The following is a 25,490-nucleotide window of genomic DNA, read 5'->3' as shown; positions in this document are numbered from 1 at the left end:
GTTCCTTTGGATCTGTGGAGTTGTTGCAGTGTTGAGAGTGCGGGTGTTTGCTTTCCGGCTTGGACAATATTTTATTAAAGGCTGCGCTGTTTTGACTGTGGATTCCAAGAACCAACGGGTATTTTTCTTTCCACAAGGTACGGAACTCCTCTTATCGTCTTTTGCCAGTTTAAACTAAACGATCTGCAAAACTCCAAAGTAATTAAGACTCTCGTTTTACTCGCTTTTGCATGGAGTGTACAGTCAGTCAATAGTATCTTTTGTGCCTGTGTACACGGGTTAGGTAAACCTTAATTAAAAAACAAACAAATACGGTGACCATATAAATGCTGCTCATTTATTTGTATGAATGTATATGAACTCCAAGCGAGGGTTGAGAAAGTAGCTAAATTCTGTAGGTTGCTTGTATTTGTATTCATACTATCTCTTATACTTTTCAATCAATTCTTTTAAAAAATAAAACTAACTTTAAAAACACTTGACGCAGTGAGTTGAATGCTATGTGGCAGTACAGTGACACGTTTTTAATTTAGTACACGGAGTCCAGTGATATACACCGCACTGTTTGTACAGTTAGCTTGTAGCGTTTGAATTTAAACACAGCCAGCCCTCCCATTTGCAACCGGTTACACTATAATAATCGGAACAATAGTTTTTATATAGCGGGATTAATCGGAGCCATCTATTCTGTTAACTAGAAAAGCGTCCGCCCTTAAAAAATGTGAATGGACCATTAAAACACATTGTCTACTCTGGGAAACTCGGGTTATATTATTTACTTCTGTTACGATTGTACATAAATGTATGTTTAAGACATATTTATGTAATAGCGATAGTCTATTGCATTTGATTTCTATATATCATATATATCTATATCTCTGAACCAACTCCGTTTCTGGAGGATTTTTTTAAAAATTTTCTAGTTAAGACCATTGGGAAAGGGGTAGGCACAGGGCGGGGTAATACTCACAGCCGCCTCCTGAGGCAATGAGCACCGTATGCTTTTCTTATTTTTTATTTTTGTTGTTGAAAGATGCGACCCCGACTGCAGTCTGTTTCTGCGTTATAATACAGTACGTCCCGTTCGGGTACAGTTACATTTTAGAGAGTTCACCTTTTCCTCTGTTTGCACTGCAGTTGGAAAAGCTTGGTGTCTAGATCAATAGAACGTCACGGAGGGTGTGGCTCCTGTGTTCTAAGCGACTATTACCTGTGTTGCCCGGTAAGCTATTGTAGGGTAACCACAGAAGAATCGAGTTTCGGAAGCAGAAAACTTTAGAATGAAAGCCCGAGTTTATTTTATCAAAGGGGCGACACACCACTGTTATTTCCGTTGCGGATGTGCAAAAATTATAAAACTCTACTTTTGAAATATGTGAGATTTGCACAGCAGATGGCAATGCTTTTGAAAGCAGATGCATCAGCAGATCTTAAAGGTTGTAGAGCAGTTTTATTGGGAGAGAGGTAAGGAATCTGGCAGTTGTGTTCAAGCATCTGCACCTTTGCTCATCCCGATATTTTCTCTGAGTCGAGTAGCAGTAATCGCTGTTCAAACAGGAGTCTAGATAGCAAATCCTAAGGTTGCCCAGTCATGCGATTTTGTTTTGCGTTTTTTGTTGCAGCCCTGGTAGTCATCGGCATTTATTTGATCTAATGTGTAATCGAAGGGCGATATCCCTCTAGCAGTCTGCGGAATTTGCAGGAATGGAATGGTCACAACTGCCCATCGTCACAGCACGCTTCTGTACTATGTGTGTGTCATTTATCGGAGGGCAATCCCCTGGCTTGGGAACTTGAAGACAATATTCTTTTAGAAAAGAACAGTATCCTATTGTATCCAGAAATGCTTCTGGTTATGATTAGCTTGAGCACCATTCATCTAGATTTTATAGATTCAGGGATAGCTTGGTTTGCGTTATGAAGCTGCCCTCCTTGTCTTTCGAAGGGACAAACTGTTTGCCTGGTTCAAATGATCCGTAAACACCCTTGTATTTATGCCCGAGTATTTTCCTATACCATAAATACCCAGGCTATTAAATGCATGCTCTGTTTCTAGCGATGTAGCTTTCGGTTTTAATCATCTGTTTCTCTATGTTTGGAAGCTCTGTTAGTCATTATTGCACCAAAGCTGCTTAAAGCACCATTGTATATGGATGTTTTTTTTTGTTTTAATCAGATTGGTTTATGGATCGTGTTAGTCACATCTTTGAGCTGGGATCTTTGACTGTAATCTCAATGTTGAATAAGATCTTGCAGTGTACTAGATGCTGCACAGTAAGCACTTAAGATGGTATCAGTGTTGTGTAAAAACAAAGCCATTCAGCCAAGCCTCCTAAGTTTTTAATGTTGTATAATGCATTAGCACGTTCTTTCTAATGGCATGTTGGCTTGATGTGCTAATGCTTAGTCGCACAACCCTGCAGCCCCCAGAGCTAAGATTGAGCCGCAGGTGACCATGCCAACTAATCCTGGATGAAATCTGCTCATCAGACAGTCTTCTTGCTGCAGATTTTAAAGAACGTACTCGTCCTTGGTCATATGTTTTTTTTAAAGCTTCACCCTACCATCACATAATAAAAATATGAAACATGTTAATAAAGGTTGCATACAAACAAAAATTCCTCAGCAGTATACAGTAGCATTGCCCCTTTTAGCATTTAAAGAGAAAGTTCTTGCATTCTTTGTTTTAGTCCTTTTAAAATAGATTTGTTTGATTGGTTTTTATGTAGGTGTGTTTTGCAGTACCCCAGCTGTAAAATTTGATAAAAGCAAGATTGCAGTGTTGCTTGGTTTTAAAGGCAGTTGCAAAATCTATATGTAACTGCATGGGTGATCCTAGAAGTCTGCACTGGAGCTGCTGAAAGCACAGCTGGTTATTGACCCTGGCTGGTGGAGCCACATTCCTCGCTAGTAACCGCCCCTCCCGCGGTGGGGGTGGGGGGGGGGGGTGGGGCCCGGGCTCGCTTTATCCTGTATACTAAATGGCTTCCCGGAACTCGTTCGGTGTACTTGCTCAGTCTCTACACCTATCCATTTGAGTTTGCACTAGCTTCCAGATTATCTGGTGCCCATTAATGCAGCAACATCTAAAATTTGTATACCCCCCCCCCTCCCTTTTTAAATTCACGTTTTAAGCTGTGCGCAAGCTTACAGTACATAAGACTTCTCTCAAATCAGAGTTTGTTTGCATTTATTTGTTCAGTATGCATTCTTGCCACGTAACAGATTTAGATTTTTGTAGTGCCAAACAAGACTCTTCACTCCTGTAGTGTGTGGTTTTTTAAAGTTATTTTTTATATAAATATCTAAAAGCTTTAATCTAATCTCTTCAAGATCCACGGCTTGATTACGGGAGCCTTATATCAAACCATACCCTTTTTTAAGGCTTTAAAGTATAGGGTTCAGATCGTAAATCTGTGCCAACAAGCTGTCTGGCTGCAAAACTAAACAGGCAGGCTACTTACTCCTTGCCATTTTAAAATTCAGCTGTGAATCTGAAGATGCACAATCTAGTACAATTGCATACAATGTTACTACAGTTTGTTCAGTTTGTAATAATGAAACTGAGGTTTACTCAGGATTACTGATGAAGCAATGAAGTGTGATCTTGTATACAAGACCACACTAGCTGTTACAGAACATATGAGGCACTAGTCTGCATTTTTCAGGTCACTTGACCTCCTTGTGCCTCACTCCAGCTGTAAAATTGGGTAAAAGCAATGTTGCTTGTTTTAAAGGCAGTTGCAAAATCTACATGTAACTGAATTGAGGAACATCAGAAACCAATACGTGATGACCATGGTCATACTGTAGTGCTGATGTGGCCTCTATGAAAGTTAACATGCAGTACCTCACTTATTTTTTTTTTTTTTTAAATACAGGCTCTGATCAGTCTTGTACTGTGTGCGTGTGTCTGTTATACTTACATGCAAAAGAAAGAAAAAATCTGGCTTGCTACTGCTTTTCCCATGTCATTGAGTTAATTATTTTTTTTTTACCTGCATTCTCTGATCTCCGTTCTGCCTTCCTTATCAGTACTATGCTGGCTATCTTTTTGCACAAGTTCATTGCTGATCTTTGGCTGACCTTCCTGCATTTTGTGTGTCCCATTGTTCAGTCCTTGGCAGCTCTGCAGACCACATCTGTCTCCACAGCGCCTCCTTTGGCACCTTTTTAAACATGTATTTTGGTGCCATTGGGTTTGGAGTTCTTTTTTTAATTTGTTTAGAATTGAGCAAATCCCTGGTGAATTAAAGTTTTATCTCAGAAATAAGTGTCTGCTAAAATGCTCAAGAATGATCTAGTTGAGAGGAAATAAACGCCCCTAAAACAGTGAGCCGAACATCCTAATTTTACTAATTGTCTTAATTAAACATAATTTTTTTTCTTTTTTGGGGGGGTGGGGGTAAGCACAAGTTCTTAACTCTTGTTTCTAGCGCTGTATTTCTTTCCCACGTTAAGTATTTTAGCCAAAGCTACACTGCTGTAATGAAATTCTGATTTTCGCAGTGTATTTCGACAGCACATGATGTCCTGCGTTGCTCTGCACGTAGATGAGCAGGGTTCCCTGAACTGGGAACAGTACAGGTCTTTTTCTTTGCCTGCCATGAGAAACATTTTTGGTGTATTGCAACAAGCAGTCCTTGGCTAAAAGCCAACTAAATATATTCTAAGAATAAGTTACTGTCCCCCAAAACCAAAATATTACTTAATTATACATTGCGTTACAAAGGTGTGTGGGTTTTTTAATTTTATTTTTTGTGGCGAGTGCCACAATATTACAAGCCTTCTTGAAAGACTTGCTGTAGAGCACATTGCTTGAACGCCTTTGTAAATCCCGAACGGTAATCCTGTTCCCAAACAAAGTGCTGTATGTAGCCAATCCCCAATTCCTTAAAGCCATCAACTGCAGGAAGCAAAAAATATTAACTTAAAAACTTTAATTTCACAGATCACTTGGCCAGCAAATTGAGTCTTCACTAGTATATCTAGAGTCAAGCTTACTGTACATTAGACTGCCCGTGTACAGTTAACAGACCAGAAGTCGTCCAATCCAGCAACTCGATACTGCATATGTTTAAAGAGGTCTCTTGTGTGCTTTGACTAGAAAAGCAGGTTTCAAGTCCAAAGAGACCTCTTCAGATGTGTCTGGATTTTGTTGTGTTTCTGTTTAAAGCGATTTTTTTTTTTTTTCTTTTTTTAAATTTATTTTTAGAAACCATGGTTACAATTGTTTTGATCCCGTTTCTTGTTTAAACAGAGAGCTGAGGAAGAACCACATGAAAGATGAGGCAGAGCTCCAGTGTTTAATGCATGCAGCAGGGATGCACAATTAAACAGTGCTGCGTATGAAGTCCAATTCTGTTAAGCATTGAAATTGTTGTTTTTAAGTGTCGTACTGCATCCCGGCGTCTTTGGGATCTTGATTCAATAACCCAATTTAAGCAATTTGCAAGCGAAAGATGCTTTCAGGAAAAATGATGGCTTGAACATAGTTACCATGGTCTCCATGTGTATCTCTAGATGTTAGTGTACACGCCTGATGAAGACGCGGCAAGTGTTTCAACACGTTTTGTTCTAATCAAAACGTTGAAGTAACAGGCAAGAAGATTTTGCTGCACGTTATCAGTGGTTCTGTCTTGAAGAATACTGAGTGTGCGACTCGGCCCGTATCCACAAATATCAACAATTAAGCAAGGTGTGCATGGCTGGTTTACCATTTGCAAGAACTGTTTTATGACTTTATAGAGACATTCTTCAGTGTGTCTGTGTGGTGGTCTTTTCTATTTGACCTAGTCAATGACTGTCATTCACTACCTGTACATGATTTCACAAGGACACTCCTATCGAAATTGCACAGGTATGCCAGTGCTCGCATAGTTGCAGTATACTTAAGCAATTTACTGTATCTGATTGTTAGCCTGTGGATTACTGCATGCATGCAGCCTCAATACTTTGACTCCTAGAAAATCACCAAGCTTGTTATCTCGGCCATTTGCTATAATTAAGCCTGCGAATATTGCCAAAAGGATGCTGCTGTCTGTTTCGGATCACTGCAGTCCCGACCTGTAAGCACTGCCAAGCTGTTTTGGCATCGGTTGTGTTTAGATCTGCCTCAGTACCGTAGGTCATGGGTTTCTGTCGCATGAGGAAAAACGACTGGATTTCAGCAGCATACAAGCAAAATTTCTCTGTTGCTGCAAGTGTCTTGTTGCAGAATTGAGTAATTGAAGTATAACAGTAAGGTGCATGGAGTATACAGGTACAGTGAGCTTTCTGCCAGCTTATTTTTTGCAGGTGAAGTATCTTTTGAAATGGCATTTGGGTACAGCCCTGTAAAGAAGTCAGTTGCACTAGTAGTGCACCCTTCATTTGAGCGCTCTCGTTGCGTCTTAAACTCCTGTTCATGGTAGCAGTCTACACATGCCGAAGTACTAATTCCAGGATTTAGTTTCCAGAGGGAGATGTCATCGCTGCTCCTGAAGGAGTTGGAGGAGTAGAGTTTCACGTCTTGGTTCATTAAAGTATCATAGTCCTTATTGAGGCTCAAATGAGTCACATCCTTTGATTTAGCTGGTCTCCAGGGGTGACGGGAGTGTGGGCTGGAGCAGATCTCTCTCTCTCTCTCTCTCTCTCTCTCGTGCTGCAATAATAATATAACTTAGTGTTTCTTAACCTTTTGCTTGTCATATCTGTGGCATGCCTGGCGAGACTGACAAGAGAATGAATTGAACGCATTAGACGCATCTTTCTTTTGTATGATGTGTATCCCAATACATCTCATCCAGCAAACGATTCTTGAATTCCTGGTAAATGTGACTTCTACAGAAGGTGAACGCGATACATACAGGTGTTGCAATATCCTTAGCAGCGTCTTGAGAGGGGGACCATAGCCGTTGTAAAGTAGACATGGTGTTCAATAGAAAACTGCTCAAGCAGAACCCTCTGCTATACTGTAGATTAAGGAGCGTTTTAATGGCTTTTTGCAATTTTCTAGAATCTTGGTGGCCAGTTGTGGAATTGGACAGCTGTAGTGAATCTTAATTAAAGTTTTCAGCATTATATATTAAAAAATGCATTATAAAAAATGAAACCTGGTTGTCTAGTTATTGATCTGCTTGTTGCTATTTACCTCTTAAATGGAATCTGCTCCCAATGGGTGTACTGATCTATACTGGAATCTGTAAAGTTATACAGCAATTTAATTATTTTACTACTAGTACATAAGTACTGGCACCTCCAAACAAGTGTCATCCACTTAAATCAACAGGGAACATGCATCTGCTTGAGGTAAGAATCTCGTTGGTCAAACTTTTAAAAAGGCAACAGTACAGAACATGCAACTTGCACCAGATTAATAGATTAATTCATCAGAGTAGTTCATCTTGTGCGGGCAAAGTGCATAAATTCATTTTGGCATTAATCAGTGCGATGTTGCCTTTGGTTGTGGAAATACGAAAGGGCCGTAGATTTTGGAGCTGAACAGAGGAGGGGGATGGTGTCATGTTCCTGGCTCGTTTTAGTTCAGAAATGGCCTACCCCATCTCTTGTGTCTCGTGAGCGGTGGTATTTCAGATAAGTGCTGAGCAGACTTGGTTTGTTTGTGGTTTTTTAATTTTTTTTTTTTAATCTATTCCCCCCCCCCTCCACTTCCTGGTTCTCTTGGTAGCTAAGGACCTTAAGCCACTTTCGGGGAATGTTGTCAGAATTGTTGTGACGCTCTCGAGGGCAGAGCTGGCAAATCATTAACACGCTAACACCCCTGGGTCTCATGTTGTGGTGCTTCACCATAATTCCTTGTGAAAGTTTGGACTGGCGTGGGCTAATTGAATTAAATGGAAATTGTGAGTAATTTCATGCAGCCAGTCCTGCAGCTGTCTGTACAATATTGATTTGCATCCTAAATGCCCATACACTTTCTCCTATTCCAGTAAATTGTAATTTTATTAACTTGATCTGAATGCAGAAGTAGTACCTGCATTCTAGTGGCTTTATTAGGGAATTGTGTCAACAGAGCTGGACCGATTTGCTAGTTTTGAACTTCTTTGAAGTGTCATTTCTTTGCAGGTTTGAAGAAAATGAGGCACTGCAGGTAATGTTGATTCTGCGTGTGGGTTAGGGTTGTTGCTTTGCCACCTTGATTGGATAACATGCATTGGGGAAACGTGTTTGAATATTTATGTATTGAAATATTAAACTGTTGTCAATTTTCTTTTGGTCGAACGACTGCAAACGTCTTCTGTTGTGTGAAGACTTCCAAGTCTTAAGCCTTTTTAAAAGGGTTCAGTTTAGCACCAGCCTCAAACCGCTCTCTGTTCTGTCAGGTGCCGTTCTACTGCTAGTGTCTGCCTGGTGATGCATTGCAGGAACCGCTTCTACAGAGAATTAAGATGCGTCAGCTTCACCCCCCATTAAAAGCTTTGAGTTGATCCTCTGCTGCAACATGCAGTTCATATTGCATTGCGCTGTTAATGTAACAACTGGGGATGTAAATGCCATTCAAGACGACAGCAGCGGCTCAGCTTTACATGGCAGCAGCCTTCTTTTTAAGTGGTCTGTTGGCCTGAGGAACGTGTGCATCAGGGTTGGCTGGCAGAGAATATTTCTGCATGCTTCTGCAGAAACCCCTGTTGAAACAGTGGTGATTACTGCACTGAGTCAAAGCGAACGGCTTTTTATAACGAGTCTTCACATCTAAAAGGAGCTGTGAATGCCTTCTCCAGAACTGGAATTGCATTTGTGGGTTTTAAACTTGCTTTTTTTTTTTTAATATGTCTTAAGAGTGCAAGTGTCCTTTTGAATTGAATCCTCTTCCATTATCCTCTTGTAACGTGCCTTGCTACAGTACAGTATTGATCCACATCTTCAACGCTACATTGTTACAGAACCGGAAAATGTTTGCTGATTTGGAGCGTGCAGTGCATATCTAATGTCTTTTGAAACTTGCAGAGTTTAACTCAAGAGCCTTGCCTACCCTAGTACTTTGAGCTGCTGTAGGATAAAAGGCTTCAGGGTGAATTAACCGTTGTCCCACGTTAGGGTTGCATATACCCTGGCAAAAGGTTTCTGAAGCGCTTTTACTCATTTTACTTTTGCGTGAAGCAAAATTTTATGAATTCTAGTAGGGTGATTTGCTGTACTCTCTCAAATGTTTTGTTTAGTCTGTGTCAAATGACATGTACAGCCTGCGTTGTGATTTTATTGTATTTTTTCTAATTTACTTTGTGCAGTGCAGAATTACCCTATTTAGGTGGAAAGAGAACCAATGGCTTTAGAGTGTTCTTCAAAGGGTAAAATTGAGTACATGAGGGTGATGCAACAGTAATCCTGTGTTATGGTAATAGTTTAATACAAATACAGATCAGACGTGCAGACGATAGGAAGCCTAAAGTCTTAATGAACATCGTCGCAGTAATGCTGGTAAATGGGCTTGGCTGTTCATGTGGTTTACAGTACAGTAATTGATTAATGTTGGGTGATCATTCTGGTTTGATTCCTGGATGAAAGCTTTGTGTGTTCCTGTTTTCTAAAGCTGTTCAGTTAATTGTAGATCAAAATTTGTCCTGGCTTTGATTTTGTCACAATGCTGCAGAGTGTAGAGAAATTTAAATGTGTGTTTTTTTTTTTTTTTTTTTTTTTTTTTAAACATTCTCACTTAAAAAAAAAAAAAAAAAATATATATATATATATATATATATATAATATATAATATATATATAATTGTTTGATGAAAAAAGATTCTCTTTTTTTAAATTAGTAGTAGTAAAATATGATACTGCCTCAAATTCATACAGTGAATTCCACCCTCCATTCCTGGGTGTCACTTGCAACCTCAGTTTCACATCTCATCCGAAGGCTGGAGCACAAGGAGGTTCAGTGGCTTGCTCCGGGTCGCACACAGTGAGTCAGTGGCTGAGCTGGGATTGGAACCGGGGACCTCCTGGCATCAAGCCCTTTTTTTCTGTTAATCACTGGATCACAAAGCCTATGTAAAGTGAAATAAAATAGATGGGCTGTTATGCTTAAGCTCAATTAGGTGTGTACAGAATGACAACAACCTCCTTTCCCCAAGGTAAGGGTGTGGTGCTGTGACCGGGAACAAGTCAAGTCAAATTTTTCAGTTTAAAATACTACATGTTGCGGCTTTTCCCACTCCCCCTAAAAATCCCCCCCCCACCCCACTAGTCCCTCAGGGAGTCTGTACTGCCAGCTTTAATTGACTAGTTACACCTGGGAAGTCTTGTGTGATCTTGACGACCACAGTCCTGCAGGCTATTTCACATATCAAAAAATAAATAACCCTCGTCCCAAAGCAATAGATGAATTCCGTGCATGCATGTAAATCATTACCAGCTAGGAAAGCTGGCAAATCACAAAGGCTGCAACTGAATATTGCGCATGTAAAATGATGAGCAGTGACTTAACTTGAACCCGATGCAGCGTGAAGGTTCGAGTACCAATACTTCTCAAATCTGTGAATCCGGTGCTGAAGTGGGGTTCATTTTAAAATGAGTAACAGCTGGTTGCACCAAAGACGTTCTGAGCTCTGAACTCCGATGCTGGGAATGTAAATATGTTTGCAAGAGTTGGAGATAGAGACCTGCTCCACTTCACAAGAGGAAAAGGCATCAAGTGCCATTTGGATGAAACTGGCACTTGGCAAGCATGGCTGACTCTCTCCACTTTTAAAGCTGTTGAATTGTTCAGAGAGATCCCGGTGCTGGTTTTAAATACAGGAAAGGCTGCAGGGTTGACCACACAAGGCTGTGAAAGTTCCAGTCAAACCCTGAAGGTTTGTTTTGTGTGTATTCATGAATATCCAATTGGAAATGTTACATTGAACTTAATTGTACACCACTTTACCATACCTGTACAGGAAACGTTTCATTTTATGTAAATAAATTCAGTCCTGCAGGAAGTGCTCCTCCTGCTGTAATGCTCGTAGTAGACCAGGTTATAATATTGTAACTTGCTTTTCCATAGAGGGGGGGTACAGACATCTATTACTGATTTATTGAAATCTTACTGAGTCCAAACGACAGTGGCGGAGATTGGTTCTATGGAAACACAAACCGTAACTGGCAGCATCAATGAAAATGCAAACTCCGTTCCAGATGTTGCACTTGCTGCTGTGTTTCATTTGTATTTGAATCTTTGCCTTGACACCTGGCACCAACATCTGGTGCAAGTGTTGACATACCTTGTTCTGTGAGATGTAAAATTGAGTGGGTTTATGTAGGGATTTTTACAGTTGGTACAGTGCTGTCTGAAAACTTGGAATGAAATCGAACCACACAGTACATTTTGTGAAAACTTTTAAAAACCGGTCAAACAGGGTCTGAAGCAGTCCTGGGTGTGGTCAATTAAATATTTACAGCAGAATTGTTTGAAACTGGGCTCGCCAAAAGTGGTTGAAAATACAAGGATGACTGTAGGACAAACGCCAAGGTTCAATTACATTGTAATTGAAATTACCAATTGCCCAATTCCAAATGTCTTTGACTCCAGATGGAGTCTGAAGGGTTAATGTGGGCACTCCTTTTTAGATCCAGTTAATGAGAGCATGTGGAATGTCTTGCAGGGACTGGATAAATCCAGCCAGCATCTCGCATTGGCTGTGAATTACCTCATGTCATTTTTTCATGTGCATTAACATGCAGTAACAGGGCAAGAAATGTCTGACGCTAGTGCTGTGTGAACAGATTATTCCCATCAATGTCTCCATGGACGAGGGTCATTGACGTTGATTGCTAATTTTACCATTCCAAGTGGTGACAGCTGCTTGGTTTTGTGTGGACTGCTGTTCGAGTTGAAGAAAACCAGCAGTCCTCACGAATCCAAGCAGCTGTTGCTTCATTTGTTTTGCTTGGAATGGTAAATTAGCCAAATCAATTCCAGTGAACCTCGCCTGTGTTAGATTGATTCAAATAATCAGTTTGTGCAACACTTCCTGATTACAATTAATTCAGAAACCTAGTACTGGTGCAATTTGAGAAATACATGTCATTATTCACAGACAGTAACGTTCGATATTCCAGGCACTACTGTCACGGTCAGCCTATAAACAAGCGACTGCAGTAAGAGTCTGTAAACCCACCTCTCCAGCTGTGCTGTGCCTGTAACACTGACTTTCACAGCACCTATGGGAATTGCTTTTCTCCTGACTACTGAAATTCACCCGAAAAGGAGTGGTAGTAGCTTTAGGATGAATTGAAATAAAGCATATACCAGACATCCCAGAGCAGCATATCTCAGCCCTGGTCTGGTCAAATGAAGTAATGCAAGACTGGGGACTAATTCCAGTCACTTTTTTTACAGGACATCAAAGCCGCACCTAGTTACAAATTGCTAGGAAAGATCTAGATTAATTAACAAAATCACATTCCTAGAAATCACTCTCCTAGAAGTGGGAGAGAAAGCACTAGGACAGTGCCAAAAAAGTCCATTGACAATAAAGAAATGCTTCTTTTTTTACAATTCCATTTTGGAACCAATATGGTTCCTGCTGCAAAGTTGTCAAATCTACTCCAGTCAATTTTTCAGTAACTGAAGCAAGATGTACTGTTGGCATAATTCTTCTGTGCAAGATTAAAAGGTAAGGCATTCTTGTGTCCTTCTGATTTAGGGCCTTAGGCTTGTCGCAACTTGTCTGCACATTCATCTGTGTTTTTATAGCTTTTTTTCCCCCCTCCAATGTAGCATTTTCATCTCTTTGTGTCTTCCAGTGCGATTCACCAAAACAAGCCTGCTGCAAGCGATACTGTGCGCACCTGTGGTATAGAAGTGTTACAAAACCCAGTCTGGTGCTGGTAGAAACCTGCCCATGCGTGCAAGCAATGTACCCTGTGTGCATTCTCTCATCTGGGAACACCTTACTGTCCTTGTATTTTGCATTTTTTTAAAAAAATAAGTATTTTGGTAATACATCTGGGATGGAAATAAGACTCCCGTTGCATATCAGTGTGCTCCATTACTGGTTTTACAAGTTTAAGAAGACCCAGACTATGGTGAGACTACTGTGCAATAGGAGTCTTATTTCCATCTCTGTACATGATGAAACAAAACAATGATTTAACCTTGAAAGGTCAGCTTGTTTGCTTCTGTCAAAGGCATCTCCTGAAACCATTACAGTTTTGCTTAAATGCTGTAAGTTTATAATTTGTTTAGTCTAACCGGACCTTTTACATTTATCATTTTACCCCCCCCCCCCCCCCCCCCCCCCCCACGAGAAGGAAAATGAATACCCTGCTTCAACTGGTGCATGCTGAATAAACACAATTTAATTTGGTTTGTTTAGCCAATTTCCTGTTTTCCTAATCTTCAGCCCGGTGAATGAGTAAATAGCATATCGGCTCACAGGAAAGGTTATTACTGGGGCAGTGCCAGTTAGTTGTTTGTATTTCTTTGGCTGGAGGGGCTTGGGTGCGACGAGGCAGTGGGGTCTGGTCAGAATTAACGAGCGTTGGTCCCATACAGTAGTTCACCTCCTGTAATGCTTGCAAAGTAAGTTGAATCAGGGAGGAGAGGGCAACCACAAAACTTGATTGTTAATTATTTAATGTCTTACCGAACTATAAATGTGATTCTTTTGCCTGCTATTGGTGGATTTTAACTGGTGGTTTATCAAGGGTTAGCTCTGATGTAGATTTATTCCAGTTCGATTTGCCAGCCTGCTGGTCTCTGCACAGATGTGATGAATCACAGGAGTGGGAGGGTATGAAGTTGATAACAGCTTTTCAGTTTTTCAAGTCACGATTGATTAAAGTAACACAGCTTGGATGTGTAAAACTTAGTGAGTGAGGATCTTGAGGCTTGAGCCTCTAGTTTCCAAGTTCTTTTTCTTTAAAGAAAAGCAACACCGCTGTACTATGAACTCTGAAGAAGAGATAAGAAGTGAGACTTTTGCTTTGTAATTATGGGAGGGGTTGCCGCAGGAATGCAAAGGAACAGGAAGTCTCTGGATTGGTTTCCTGCGTGGTTATAGAATTGGGAGCCTGATCTCTGATTGCGCTTGTGCTGAGTTTAAAAAAAATAAAATCTGAAACGTGCTGAGACAGGGAAGAGATCTCCGCTGGTTTCTGTGAGTCACGCGGTCCTTACATCTCTCCAGATAAGTCAAGATCCTTATCGCCCCTTACAAGCAACTGCAGACACTTGGGTCATAGCCAGTTGAAAGTGTTTGCTTTAATGGTTTTCAGCGATGGCAGTATGACTCCCATTGCATAGCAGTTCAATCCATTCCTTGTTTTACTATGTCTAATAAGACCCACCTGACTTGTTCTCTATGTGGCTTATCAAGCTCGTAGTAAAACCTGGCATAGGTAAAGCAGTCAGGCATGTTTAGTATATAGGGCAACTGATTTTACTCAGCTGCATTTGTCAGTATATGTAAGAATTGTTGGGCTACAGCAGGGGGTCTCCAGCCCTGGTCCTGGAGAGCCCCTATCCAGCAGGTTTTCTAGGTATCTTCACATCATCAGTGGCTAAAGATCAAGAACACCCGTTAATCTTGACTAAGCCAATAATTAGTTCAATTAAGTAAGGCAGACTGGTTAAAACGAAAACCAGCAGCCACAGTAGCGCTCCAGGACCAGGGTTGGAGACCCCTGGGCTACAGTATAGGGTTTGCTGCAATGTTTACTGGGGGACCATCTGCTTCTGAATGATGCGCTCCTTACATAAGGGTGCCTTGGGTTATTTTCTGAAGTGGAAGAGTATTGTATGCTGTGTAATTGGGCCATGGAACTGTGGGCCACGGTCAGGCCAATAAGCATGGTCACCTGTCTGACTGGTTTACTACAAGGTGGCAAAGTGAACATAAATTCACACGTAATGTGGAAAGCAGTAAGACATCAGTCCTGATCACAGGTAGCTGGTTCCACCAAAGGGGGACAAGGGAAGAGAAGGCAGAACAAGTCAGCCAGTGGAGGATGAGCGCAGAGGGAATATAAGGCTACACGAGGGATTGGAGATAGGAAGGGGGCAGTATGATGGAGAGGGGGTCTTAAATTGGATGAGAGTAATGCCTACAATATTTAACTTCATGTAGTGTAATGCTTTTTTATCTTTTTAAGAATCATCAAGCTTGTCAATCCTTAAAGCTATTCTAGAAACAAACTGCTTGTAAAAAACAAAGTCCCCCACAGTAGTCGTATCTCTGCGACACTGTTTCCTTTTCGGTAAATGCAATGGGTTGTTGGGGGGCGGGGGGGGGTTCTTCCCTGCTGTGTTCTTGGATGAGATCATATTTGTAATCCTCTTGTACATTGTGTGCAAGGTTATCAGATTTCCAAGCCTGCTGCTTGCTTATACCTCAAACTCAAGGGAGTGCAGAACCAGTTTAACTGGATGTGCTCTGCAGCTTGCCCGGTACTGTGTCCCTTGGTGTATGTACTTGCGGTAGGGGTGGCGTGGGGAGATTTCACAAACATTCCAGTCTGGGACATGTAGAAACCAAATCGCTGCCCGTTAACTCCTTCCCATCTGTAATGGAATGTCATGCTTTTTTTTTTTTTTTTTTTTTCAGCGCTGCACTTTGCTGTTTTCATAATGGTGCAGGTGTAAACTGTAATGTTTAATTTTACAATGTGATTAACAGGCATTCAGATGCAGTGTGTGGGTTTTTTTTTTTTTTTAAATGCTTCCCTAGCTGCTTTTCAGAACTGAAATGCACTTGTGCTTTTTTTTAGCATTCTGTGCTGCTGCTATTACAAAATTTAATATCCAGGTAATTAATGTTTTGATGACAAGACTCCCATTGCAAGGCAGTATGGGCCAGTCCAGGTCTTGCTGTGAGCCGGGATTGTTGATCAAAAACTAACCTTGCGATGATCGTGCTTTCATCTCAAATACATTAAATAGCATTTCCCTTTTTTTTTTTTTTTTATCTTACAGGATTCTTCTCACCCAGATTGGAGGTTGTGAGGGCAGAAGGCTACAATGGCCATGCAATGTAAGGCTTGCATTTCACACTGTAGTGTTTATATCCACTGTACCCTGAAGACAAGTAAATCTAATGCATGCAAACTGTAATGCAATCTACTGTGTAGTGCAGACAGCTGGGATGTTAATTTAAATCTGTTGGGAGTTCAGGATTTAAGCAGATCCTGAAATGTGGTACCTTTTTTAAAGCATACAATGTGAAACGGTTCTCACTGGGTAACCCAGGTACAGAACACGGCAAGAGGCCACAGACCCATGCATGCAAAGAAACCGGAAGGCTTGTCTTCGAATAACAATATACTTTTAAACCTTATATTTATACTTTTATTTGGAGTACTGGAATTCAAGATCTGGGAGGGGGGCGCTCCCTTCATTTTAAGCAAATTGCTTTATACACTGTTCTATGTGCAACAAAGATCAATGATAAATAACCCACAGATCAGTTCTTGCAGCACCAATACCAGTTCTGTATAATCTGTCTTGTAAGGGATGTTGGCAACACTTTTATTTATTTTTCGGTGCAGTAAATACTTCCGAGCTGGATATGGCTCATGATTCCGTCATGAAGGTGTCAGATTGGCAGTCTTACGGCTACGACTCTGGGATCCAGTCTGGCGTCACCACCACAGCTCACTCTCTCCGTGGCACAGCAGACGACGGCGACTCTGAATATACCAAGAAATACATCACCACCACCACCACCACTTACACACATGAATCCCTGCCAGGTACAAAACACAAGCTCCGAAGCAAGGCTCGGTCAAGACACCTGGAAGCCCTGGTCTAAAATTTTAGTAGAACTTTTGTATGCCAATCTGTTTTAACTTTTGTAATTGTAGTGGTGTGATACCTGTACTTGCAATTGCCTTTTAAGAACTATATTAATAGTACTAAAAGCCATTAAACAAGAAAAGCTGTCCTTCCTTTACAAGAGTCACAATCAATGGCAATTAACTTCAGCATTTTTAAAGACTTCTTGTTAGCAGATTTCTCTCTCCTGGGGCACTGACATGTATTTTTACTGTCATGCTGAGGCTGTAAACTTCTTGGTTTGAAATCAACATGTTAACTAACCTGATTATTTTTTTTTTTTTTTAACACATCCTGTATAAAATCATCTTCTACCTCAGAGATGGAGGCTCAGCTTGCGATGACTCGTGGCCAGCGTGTTCGGGCTGCCATGTTCCCCGAGACCCTGGTGGAGGGCACCCACATCCTCTCCACTCAGACAGACCCCAGCCAGCAGACCAACGTCCAGAAGCTGGCCGAACCCTCCCAGATGCTGAAAACGGCCATTGTGCAACTTATTAACTACCAGGACGATGCAGAACTGGCCACACGCGCAGTCCCAGAGCTCACCAAACTGCTCAATGATGAGGACCAGGTACGGCTGCCCTTTGTGGAATTTTCTGCATAAAGTGCCAGTTTGATCCACTGTAGCAATATGCTAGTAAACTATTGTAAGAGTAATACATTGAACAAGTCAATTATATAATAAAAAAAAATATTCAACTTGCAATTAACTGGTGGTATTAGTTTGTAATTTGCATATGTAACGCTGGGAATGCTGGTTTGATGTTAATCCAGGCCAGAAGGCAGAGTACGGTATCCAGACACGGATTGTGGATACAAGAACAGAGTATGTTCGTTCCACAGTTCTGTTCTGGTTAGTTGGGTACTTGTGTTTAGACCCCCAGTTAACTCATGTTGCCCTGTATACATCCAAGGCCACACAGCTCTTAGCACCTGATAGATTCCACAGCGTGCAACCCAAGTAGGAGGTGAAAAATAAAGTATACACACAAAGGTGCAGTAACTAATCTAAGAATCGTTTACAAACTGCAAACCTCTCCCTCTGCAGGCTGTGGTGAACAAGGCCGCAATGGTCGTGAACCAGCTGGCGCGCAAGGAAGCCTCTCGCCGTGCTCTCATGCAGTCCCCCCAGGTGGTGGCGGCGGTGGTGAGGACCATGCAGAACACCAGCGACATGGAGACTGCCCGCTGCACCGCCAGCATCCTGCATAACCTGTCCCACCACCGGGAGGGGCTGCTCTCCATCTTCAAGTCTGGGGGCATCCCCGCGCTAGTCCGCATGCTCGGGTACGCATGCAGTTCAGCACTGCAACCTTCCTTCTCAAACCTGACCACTTAGCATGTTCGTTTTTAATAAGGCAACCAGCAACAGGTTTTGATATGAGTAACCATCCCTTGTAGGTGTTGGTATAGCTGTTTTGATATCCCCTTTTTTAACATTAAGGCTGTGCCACAAATAATGATGCGTTCTTACTTTTGAAATGAGGTGTACGGAAAAGGGTTTGAAATGTACTTATGGGTTGGATCTGGTCATCCTGGTGATACGAGTCACTCCAATATATTATAAGGAACCAATGGAACAGCTGGTTTGTTCCCTTGTGTAGCTTGATGTGGTTAAGGACAGCTCTCCCAGGAGCAGGACTGGGTTGACCCTATCTAGTCCCTTAGGATCTTGATTTTTGTATGCCGTGTCTTGTGTTGCTAATTTTTTTTTTTTTTTCTCCTCCTTCAGCTCCCCGATGGAATCGGTCCTCTTCTATGCTATCACCACTCTTCACAACCTGCTGCTGCACCAGGAAGGGGCCAAGATGGCTGTGCGTCTGGCCGATGGCCTGCAGAAGATGGTCCCCTTGCTGCAAAAGAGCAACCCCAAGTTCCTGGCCATCACCACGGACTGCCTGCAGCTCCTGTCCTATGGAAACCAGGAGAGCAAGGTCAGGAATCGCATCCATCTTTGATATCAAAGCAAGCTTTTTTAAGCTACCTCGGCTGCAATGCTTTGGAAAGCGTATTGATTAGTTTCCAGAATTTCTTTCTCTTGAAGTTCATTCCACGTACCAATAACATGATGGTTTGGTATAAATGTATTCATTCCCCCCCCCCAGCTGATTATCCTGGCCAATGGAGGCCCTGAAGGCCTGGTGTACATCATGCAGCACCACACCTATGAGAAGCTGCTCTGGACCACCAGCCGCGTGCTCAAGGTCCTGTCGGTCTGTCCCAGCAACAAGCCCGCTATTGTCGAAGCCGGTGAGTTAAGCACTAAATGCAAATGCACTTCAAACTATAGAACCTGCAATGCATTTTACGGTAGCCTAGCAGTATTGTATAGTTAAAAGCTAAATTGTGTGCATGATCATGCAAAACTGCTTTTTTTTTTGTATAGTTCTGCTTGTCGGGGTGTGTTCTAATGAAAAGCATTAATATTATTTTTTTGCCAGGTGGCATGCAAGCCCTGGGTAAACATTTGACTGGGTCCAGCCCAAGGCTTGTCCAGAACTGCCTGTGGACGCTAAGGAACCTTTCGGATGCTGCCACTAAACAGGTGAGTGTTGGGAGGGGTGGGTGATCTTTCTCCAAACTCTGTTCTTCGTTGGAGGATTGTCAAGTGAAGCAAGCAGGTTGAGGCATGTTCTAACAGGCAAGCCTGCCGATGGTCTTTGGCTGCCTGTTCAGGTTGCTGTGTGCAGGGATACAATCTGCTTTGAGATCAGAAAGCACATGGTTTTTAAAATTATTTAACCGGGTGATTTACCCATCGAGACAGAGGCCTCATTTACAAGGGCGTCCTGGAACCCAATAAAAGGACAATGGCAAAGTGAAGCAGACCAGACAGTTCAGACTTACTCGGCAGCATACATAGATCAAAGAACAGAATAAATGGGAAACGTCTGTTTTTTAGTGTGGACTGAAGAAGCATTGGCAGTAGTTTCAAAGCAATTCCCAAATGATCTTTCAAACCAGAGAAATTCTAAACTTCCATGTACGTACTATGATGGAAGCAGACATTGAAGTTGATATGCAAAAGATAATTCTCCCGTACCTGTCCGAACCCTTGCGTTTTTGTCGTCGTTTTTTGAGCGCTGTTAAAAGGTCTCTCCGTGCATCTCTCTCTGGTCTAGGATGGTCTGGACGGGCTGCTACAGATCCTGGTTACCCAGCTGAGCTCCACCGACCTGAACGTCCTCACCTGCTCCACGGGCATCCTGTCCAACCTAACCTGCAACAACGGACGCAACAAGGCCCTGGTCACCCAGGACAACGGGGTGGAGTCCCTGATCCAAGCCATCCTGCGAGCGGAGCGGAAGGAGGACATCACTGAGCCCGCTGTCTGCGCCCTGCGCCACCTCACCAGCCGGCACCCAGACGCAGAGCTGGCCCAGAATGCAGTGCGCCAGCACTATGGCATCCCCACCATCGTCAAGCTGCTCAACCAGCCCCACTACTGGCCCGTCATCAAGGTAAGTGGCAACCCAACTTGAGATCATCCCAGCTGGACTGGAGATTGGATTTGCAGGGGTCTCAAACTCCTGGAGGGCCGCAGTAGCTTCTTGCTTTAGTTTCCCCAGAGCACTGTTACTTAATTGGTCTAATTGATTTGGACACATTGAACACTTCTGTCCAGTAGCCATAGCTGTAGATTTGAGGTTTACATTCATTTAAATGACTTGGATATGGTTGGAACAAAGATCTTGGCCAACTTTGCCCACCCTTGCTATTCCCTGTATTCCTCCTTGGATGACGTACGGGAGTTTTTCTTTATTTTTGCATGTGGGATGGTTAGCTTACCACCTTTTTTCATTTTGGGTTCCAGGCTACAGTTGGATTGATCCGCAACCTTGCCCTCTGCCCAGCTAACCAGGGACCCATCAGAGATGCTGGGGCCATTACCAACCTCGTCCGTCTGCTGGTGAAATCTCATCAAGATGCCCAGCGCCACACCGCTGCCAGCTCTCAGACATACCAGGTAAGACTGACCTGTCTGGCAATGTCTCTTTTGTTCTTATGTGACGTCTTTAGTAATGTATCTAAATGTTATTTCTCTCCCTCTTTTGCCCAGGATGGCGTGAGAATGGAGGAGATTGTTGAGGGGTGCACTGGAGCACTCCATATTTTGGCTCGGGATCCCATCAACCGATGCGAGATCATTGGCCTCCAGACCATCCCTCTGCTGGTACAGGTAAGATGTCATTGTTAGATCAAACCCTATGCTTGCCCAGAGTGTCGGGGGGGTGGGGGGCTTAAACCTGAGCTTGAATGCCATGAGGATTGGATTCCATTGCCCCTGATCTAGCCTCCTTCTCCCCCACCCCTCCTCCAGCTCCTCTACTCCCCAATTGAGAATGTGAAGAGAGTGGCGGCTGGCGTGCTGTGCGAACTAGCTCTGGATAAGCAGGCTGCAGAAATGATTGACGCGGAAGGAGCCTCGGCCCCTCTGATGGAGCTGCTGCACTCCAACAATGAAGGCATTGGTGAGAGGGGCTAAAACCGTATCTAAGTTAGTCCTGGTTGTGGTGCACGCATGAATCCCAGTGTGTACCGTCGTGCATCACCAATAGCACAACCCTGCTGCTTGCGGTCTAACATGGAGATAGTGGGTGAAAGTTATTGTGTGTGTGGTGTTGCAAAGGGAAATGAGAGTCTTCGCTGCACCTTTTTTTTTAGATGTTGTACATGGAAAATACCACACCAGAACAAGCCAACATGTTCAGCTTTTGTAAAGCACCTTCCTAATTGCAAAACAGTTTTGTGAAGCTGTTGATTAATGGCTTGCCAGCACTATAGCAAATGTGTTTTGTATTTTTTTTTTCTAAATGTGGTGGGTTTATTTTTTTCCCCTCCAAACAGCCACCTACGCTGCAGCTGTGCTGTTCCGTATTTCTGAAGATAAGAATTCCGACTACAAGAAGAGGGTTTCTGTGGAGCTTACCCACTCTCTCTTCAAGCACGACCCTGGCGCCTGGGATGCTGTAAGTGAAATATCCAGTCTATTAAACGTGTAAAGTAGAACGCAAGCCGTACAAATATGACGGCTGTGGCGTTACGTCATGCCCAATGTAACGGTACCTTTAACGTTTGTATAATTCGTAAACTCCCATGTGGGTATATGAGAGTCTTAAAGAGAAACTGGTTTTTATATTTGCTGATACCAAAAAGCTCCACTCCTCAAACTTACATGGTTTTGGAAGTGGGCAGTTCACTAGGGCAAACACTGTTTGACTTTGCTGGTTTCTGTAGTCTGTACATGTGTGCCTTTTTATTTTTTTTCAATCATTCATTATCTGTTTTACAGGCCCACAGCATGCAGTTGGAAGGACAGCCGCCAGTGTATGTAGACGGTGAGTAAGAATCATGCTGAAGAAGACATTTTATTGTTTATTTAGCATACACCTTTATCCAAGCTGACTTGGAGAACTACGGTGGGTGTGATCTATGCATTAGCTGCAGAGTCACTCACAACAACGTCTCACCCATAATATGGAGCACAAGGAGGTTCAGTGACTTGCTCAGGGTCACAGTGAGTGAGCTGGGATTTGAACCCGGGACCTCCTGGTTGCAGGCCCTTTTCTTTAACCACTGGACCTAAGCTGTTAAGCTAATGCAAGTTTGATTTGCGCCTAAAGAGCGTGTTTCATTTCTCTCGGCTATTAGGGTGGATGCTAATAGCTGAGCAATCCCACCTCCCCTCCCCGGAATTATCCAATTGTTTACTCTATGTGCTTTCAAGGCTTCATTGATTGTGGTCTTTTTCGCAATTAACTGCATTCTCCTCAACAGATTTTGGCTTGGAAAGCATGAGCTGTAAACGAGTACCAGAACAGTTTGAGTACAGTTCTTAGCCAGCTGTCATGCTTAGGAACTTTTTTTTTTTTTTTTTTTTTTTTTCTCCTGCAGAAATGGAGCCTGGCTACCCCCAGTATGGGTATCCTGCAGACCTGCCCATGGATCACATGATGGAACCTGATATGAATGACATGGTCGATGGAGGCTACGCCATTGATGTAGACTATGATCCCATGTTGAGACAGCCTTACCATGACCAGTATAACCATGCATAGATCTGTAGCATCACAGCAGAAGGTAAGACTTATCTATGGGCGGGGCATGGTGTGTTGACAACCTCCTTCACATACTGTGGACCGATCACTAAGAATCTATAGAGCAGTGGTGGCCAGTCCTGGTCCTGGAGGTTTACTCCACTCCTGGTGTTTTTTCCAACTGTGTTCTGAACCAATGTAACCTCCACCCAGACTCCTGAATTAGTTCATGATTTCATTTTACCTATTAAACCTGGAGTGGAATGTCCCAACAGGACTGGGATTGGACACCCCTGCCAGAGGGACACCAGGACCAATCTCCCCCCGGTACAATGGAACCCCTCACTTCCGAGCTGGAACTAATGGAGCGTTCTTCAGATTTGGTTTCATATTTAGATCGTACTCAAAAGTCAATCCCTTTCAAGTCTGCTGGCCATATGTAGCTTTAAAATCCTGGTTTTAATGTTTTTTTTTTCCCTTGCAGATGTTGAACTTCAGAGCAAAGGACTGGGGGGTAAGACCGTACCAGAGAGAAACTGGAGAAAACTGACAAGTGCCTGGGACAAACTTTGTTGGCAGCAGCCAATTCCTTTTGCTCTGGTTCAAGGGGCTTTTAAAGGGAGGGGGGGATCCAAAAAAAAAACAAAAAAAACCACGAAATTAAAATGAAGCCAACTTGTATTATAAAGGCTTTTAAACAGATTGTTTGTTTTAAGTACTGTGGAGTTTGTAATGATTTCCTTTGTAATACTGGCACTCGTATATCAACAAGATGTGTGTGTGTTTTATTTTAGTTTTATACAGCCTTCTTTTCTTTCAGATATAACAATCTGAAGAATTTAACGTGCAATCTGGTTTGTAGCTGTTCGTGTGTGTTTTGGTAAGGGGGTTGTGGGGTGACAGTTTAGCTGTATGTGTGAGTGTGTTTTGACCTCATTTTGCAGATCCTGATCTACTGGTCTAAACATGCCTGAAAAAACTGAATTGAGCTTGATCTTCAAAATGCTGTGGTCAAAGGGGAAGCAACCAGTATTGTGCAGGCGTGGCATTTATCTATCGAATGATTACTTCCTGCCAGATTTTTTTTTTTATACTGTTTGCCTGGGAGGAATTAAAAACTAATATACTGTACTTTGTAAAGATTGTGTGCAGCTTTATAGTTGCATAAGGGGAATTTTATTTCTTAGAAAAAAAGTTTTAGGAAGTTTCTGCCAAAGATTTTATTGTTATGTTTGTAATCTGGCTAACAATTCTCAATTTTTTCCATTTTATTATAAAGTAATATATATATATATATATATATATATATCATTATATATATATATATATATATATATATATATATATATATATACACACACACACACACACATACTCCAGAGCATTTGCTTCTCATTTCATGCAGCTTTCCAGCTGATGTGCAGTTTTACTGTAATACAAACAAGGATGGAGGCTGAAGTGTAATTTTAACCCTGATTGTAACCCTCTATTCTGTACTTAGCTAATTTTAAACACTGGCCTCCAAGTGAGTGAATTCCATTTTTGTTTGTCAGACAGCTGGGTTCACAGTACTAATGTAGATTGACCTATTTTGTATTCCTATATTGTAGCTGTACTTTAAACACTGTGGCTTTCTGATTTTAATTAAACCTCCCTTCACTCTTGGAATAATCCCACAAAATGTTGCTTTTTTTGGGGGGGGGGGGTATTTGATTGGCATATGCAAAAGAAATGACTGTGAACGATGTACATTTGCTTTGCCATTTACACCTAATTTGAATATGTTAATTAAATGCACAGGAGGGGGAAAAAATGTATTATAATTAACATTTGCAAAGCTAAACATTTTTAATTGTAATCTTAATGCTTTTTTTGTTTGTAAAGATTTAACATGGTGATTTTTTTTAATTGCTGGTTTTTTATTTGAAAGAGGTGAGGGGGAGGGCACTAATTCATTAAGGCAGATTTGTTAACGATATGATTTGATGATGCAGAACATGAATAAGAGGTATGAAATTCAATGTTTCTTTCTTCTGTAAGTTTTGTATAGACCATAACCCTATAAATACATTTTAAAAAAAACATTGGCTGTGTGATGCTTTGATTTGATTTTCTCAATGCTACTGTATGCATTCAATGGGTATTAAAGTGCAATTTCCAAAATCAATTTGTTGTAACACTAGCAATCTTTTTTAAATTTATTTTTTAATATTGCATGCTGTACAATTTTAAAACTGCTGTAACTAACGCATACAATCGGTCTCTCCTAAACGTGATCTCAAAATGCAAGTTGCTAGCAGATTACCCTATACAAACCACTGTATTTAACTTTTTATAATTCAATATGAAGTTCTAAATTCCTAATTCCTAGTAAACTGCTTTTGACACGTTCAATGCAGGTTTGGAATACACTCCTGTTTTTTGTCAACCGTTTCACAAAGCAATGTAAGGCTGTGACCTTTTTAAATATTTTTCACCACCTGCTCTACAGCGTAGTTAAAGGGTCCTGGGCTTTTTTTAAGGCTTTGAAATTCATGGAAGTAGCCAGTATGGCAGCAGCATGGAGTTTAACTGGAGAGCAATTGTACACATTGGTATTTGCACAATGAAGCATGGAACCAAGTGACTAGCCTCATGGTTACAATCTGAAAAGGATGCATTTAGGAGGAAGATGCTGAAAAAAAAAAAGGCTAATGT

The 25,490-nt window shown here is 41.9% G+C and overlaps 1 protein-coding gene across 1 annotated transcript; it reads left to right on the top strand.

The window, feature by feature from the left end:
• On the top strand, window positions 1–23,765 carry LOC121301846 (junction plakoglobin-like). The gene is made up of 16 exons (XM_041231491.1): window positions 1–137; window positions 15,895–15,952; window positions 16,467–16,670; window positions 17,073–17,326; window positions 17,804–18,042; window positions 18,488–18,689; window positions 18,861–19,005; window positions 19,197–19,300; window positions 19,878–20,216; window positions 20,570–20,722; window positions 20,816–20,935; window positions 21,077–21,227; window positions 21,604–21,725; window positions 22,049–22,094; window positions 22,651–22,836; window positions 23,278–23,765. Exons 2-15 carry the CDS (start codon window positions 15,940–15,942, stop codon window positions 22,812–22,814), a joined length of 2,256 nt encoding a protein of 751 aa, XP_041087425.1. The 5' UTR covers window positions 1–137; window positions 15,895–15,939; the 3' UTR covers window positions 22,815–22,836; window positions 23,278–23,765.
• The last annotated feature ends 1,725 nt before the right edge of the window (window positions 23,766–25,490 follow it).

The sequence above is a fragment of the Polyodon spathula genome, chromosome 28, assembly GCF_017654505.1.
Source record: "Polyodon spathula isolate WHYD16114869_AA chromosome 28, ASM1765450v1, whole genome shotgun sequence".
Taxonomy (NCBI): domain Eukaryota; kingdom Metazoa; phylum Chordata; class Actinopteri; order Acipenseriformes; family Polyodontidae; genus Polyodon; species Polyodon spathula.
The sequence above is the reverse complement of the archived record's forward strand: the minus strand, read 5'-3'. Positions and strand labels throughout refer to the sequence as shown.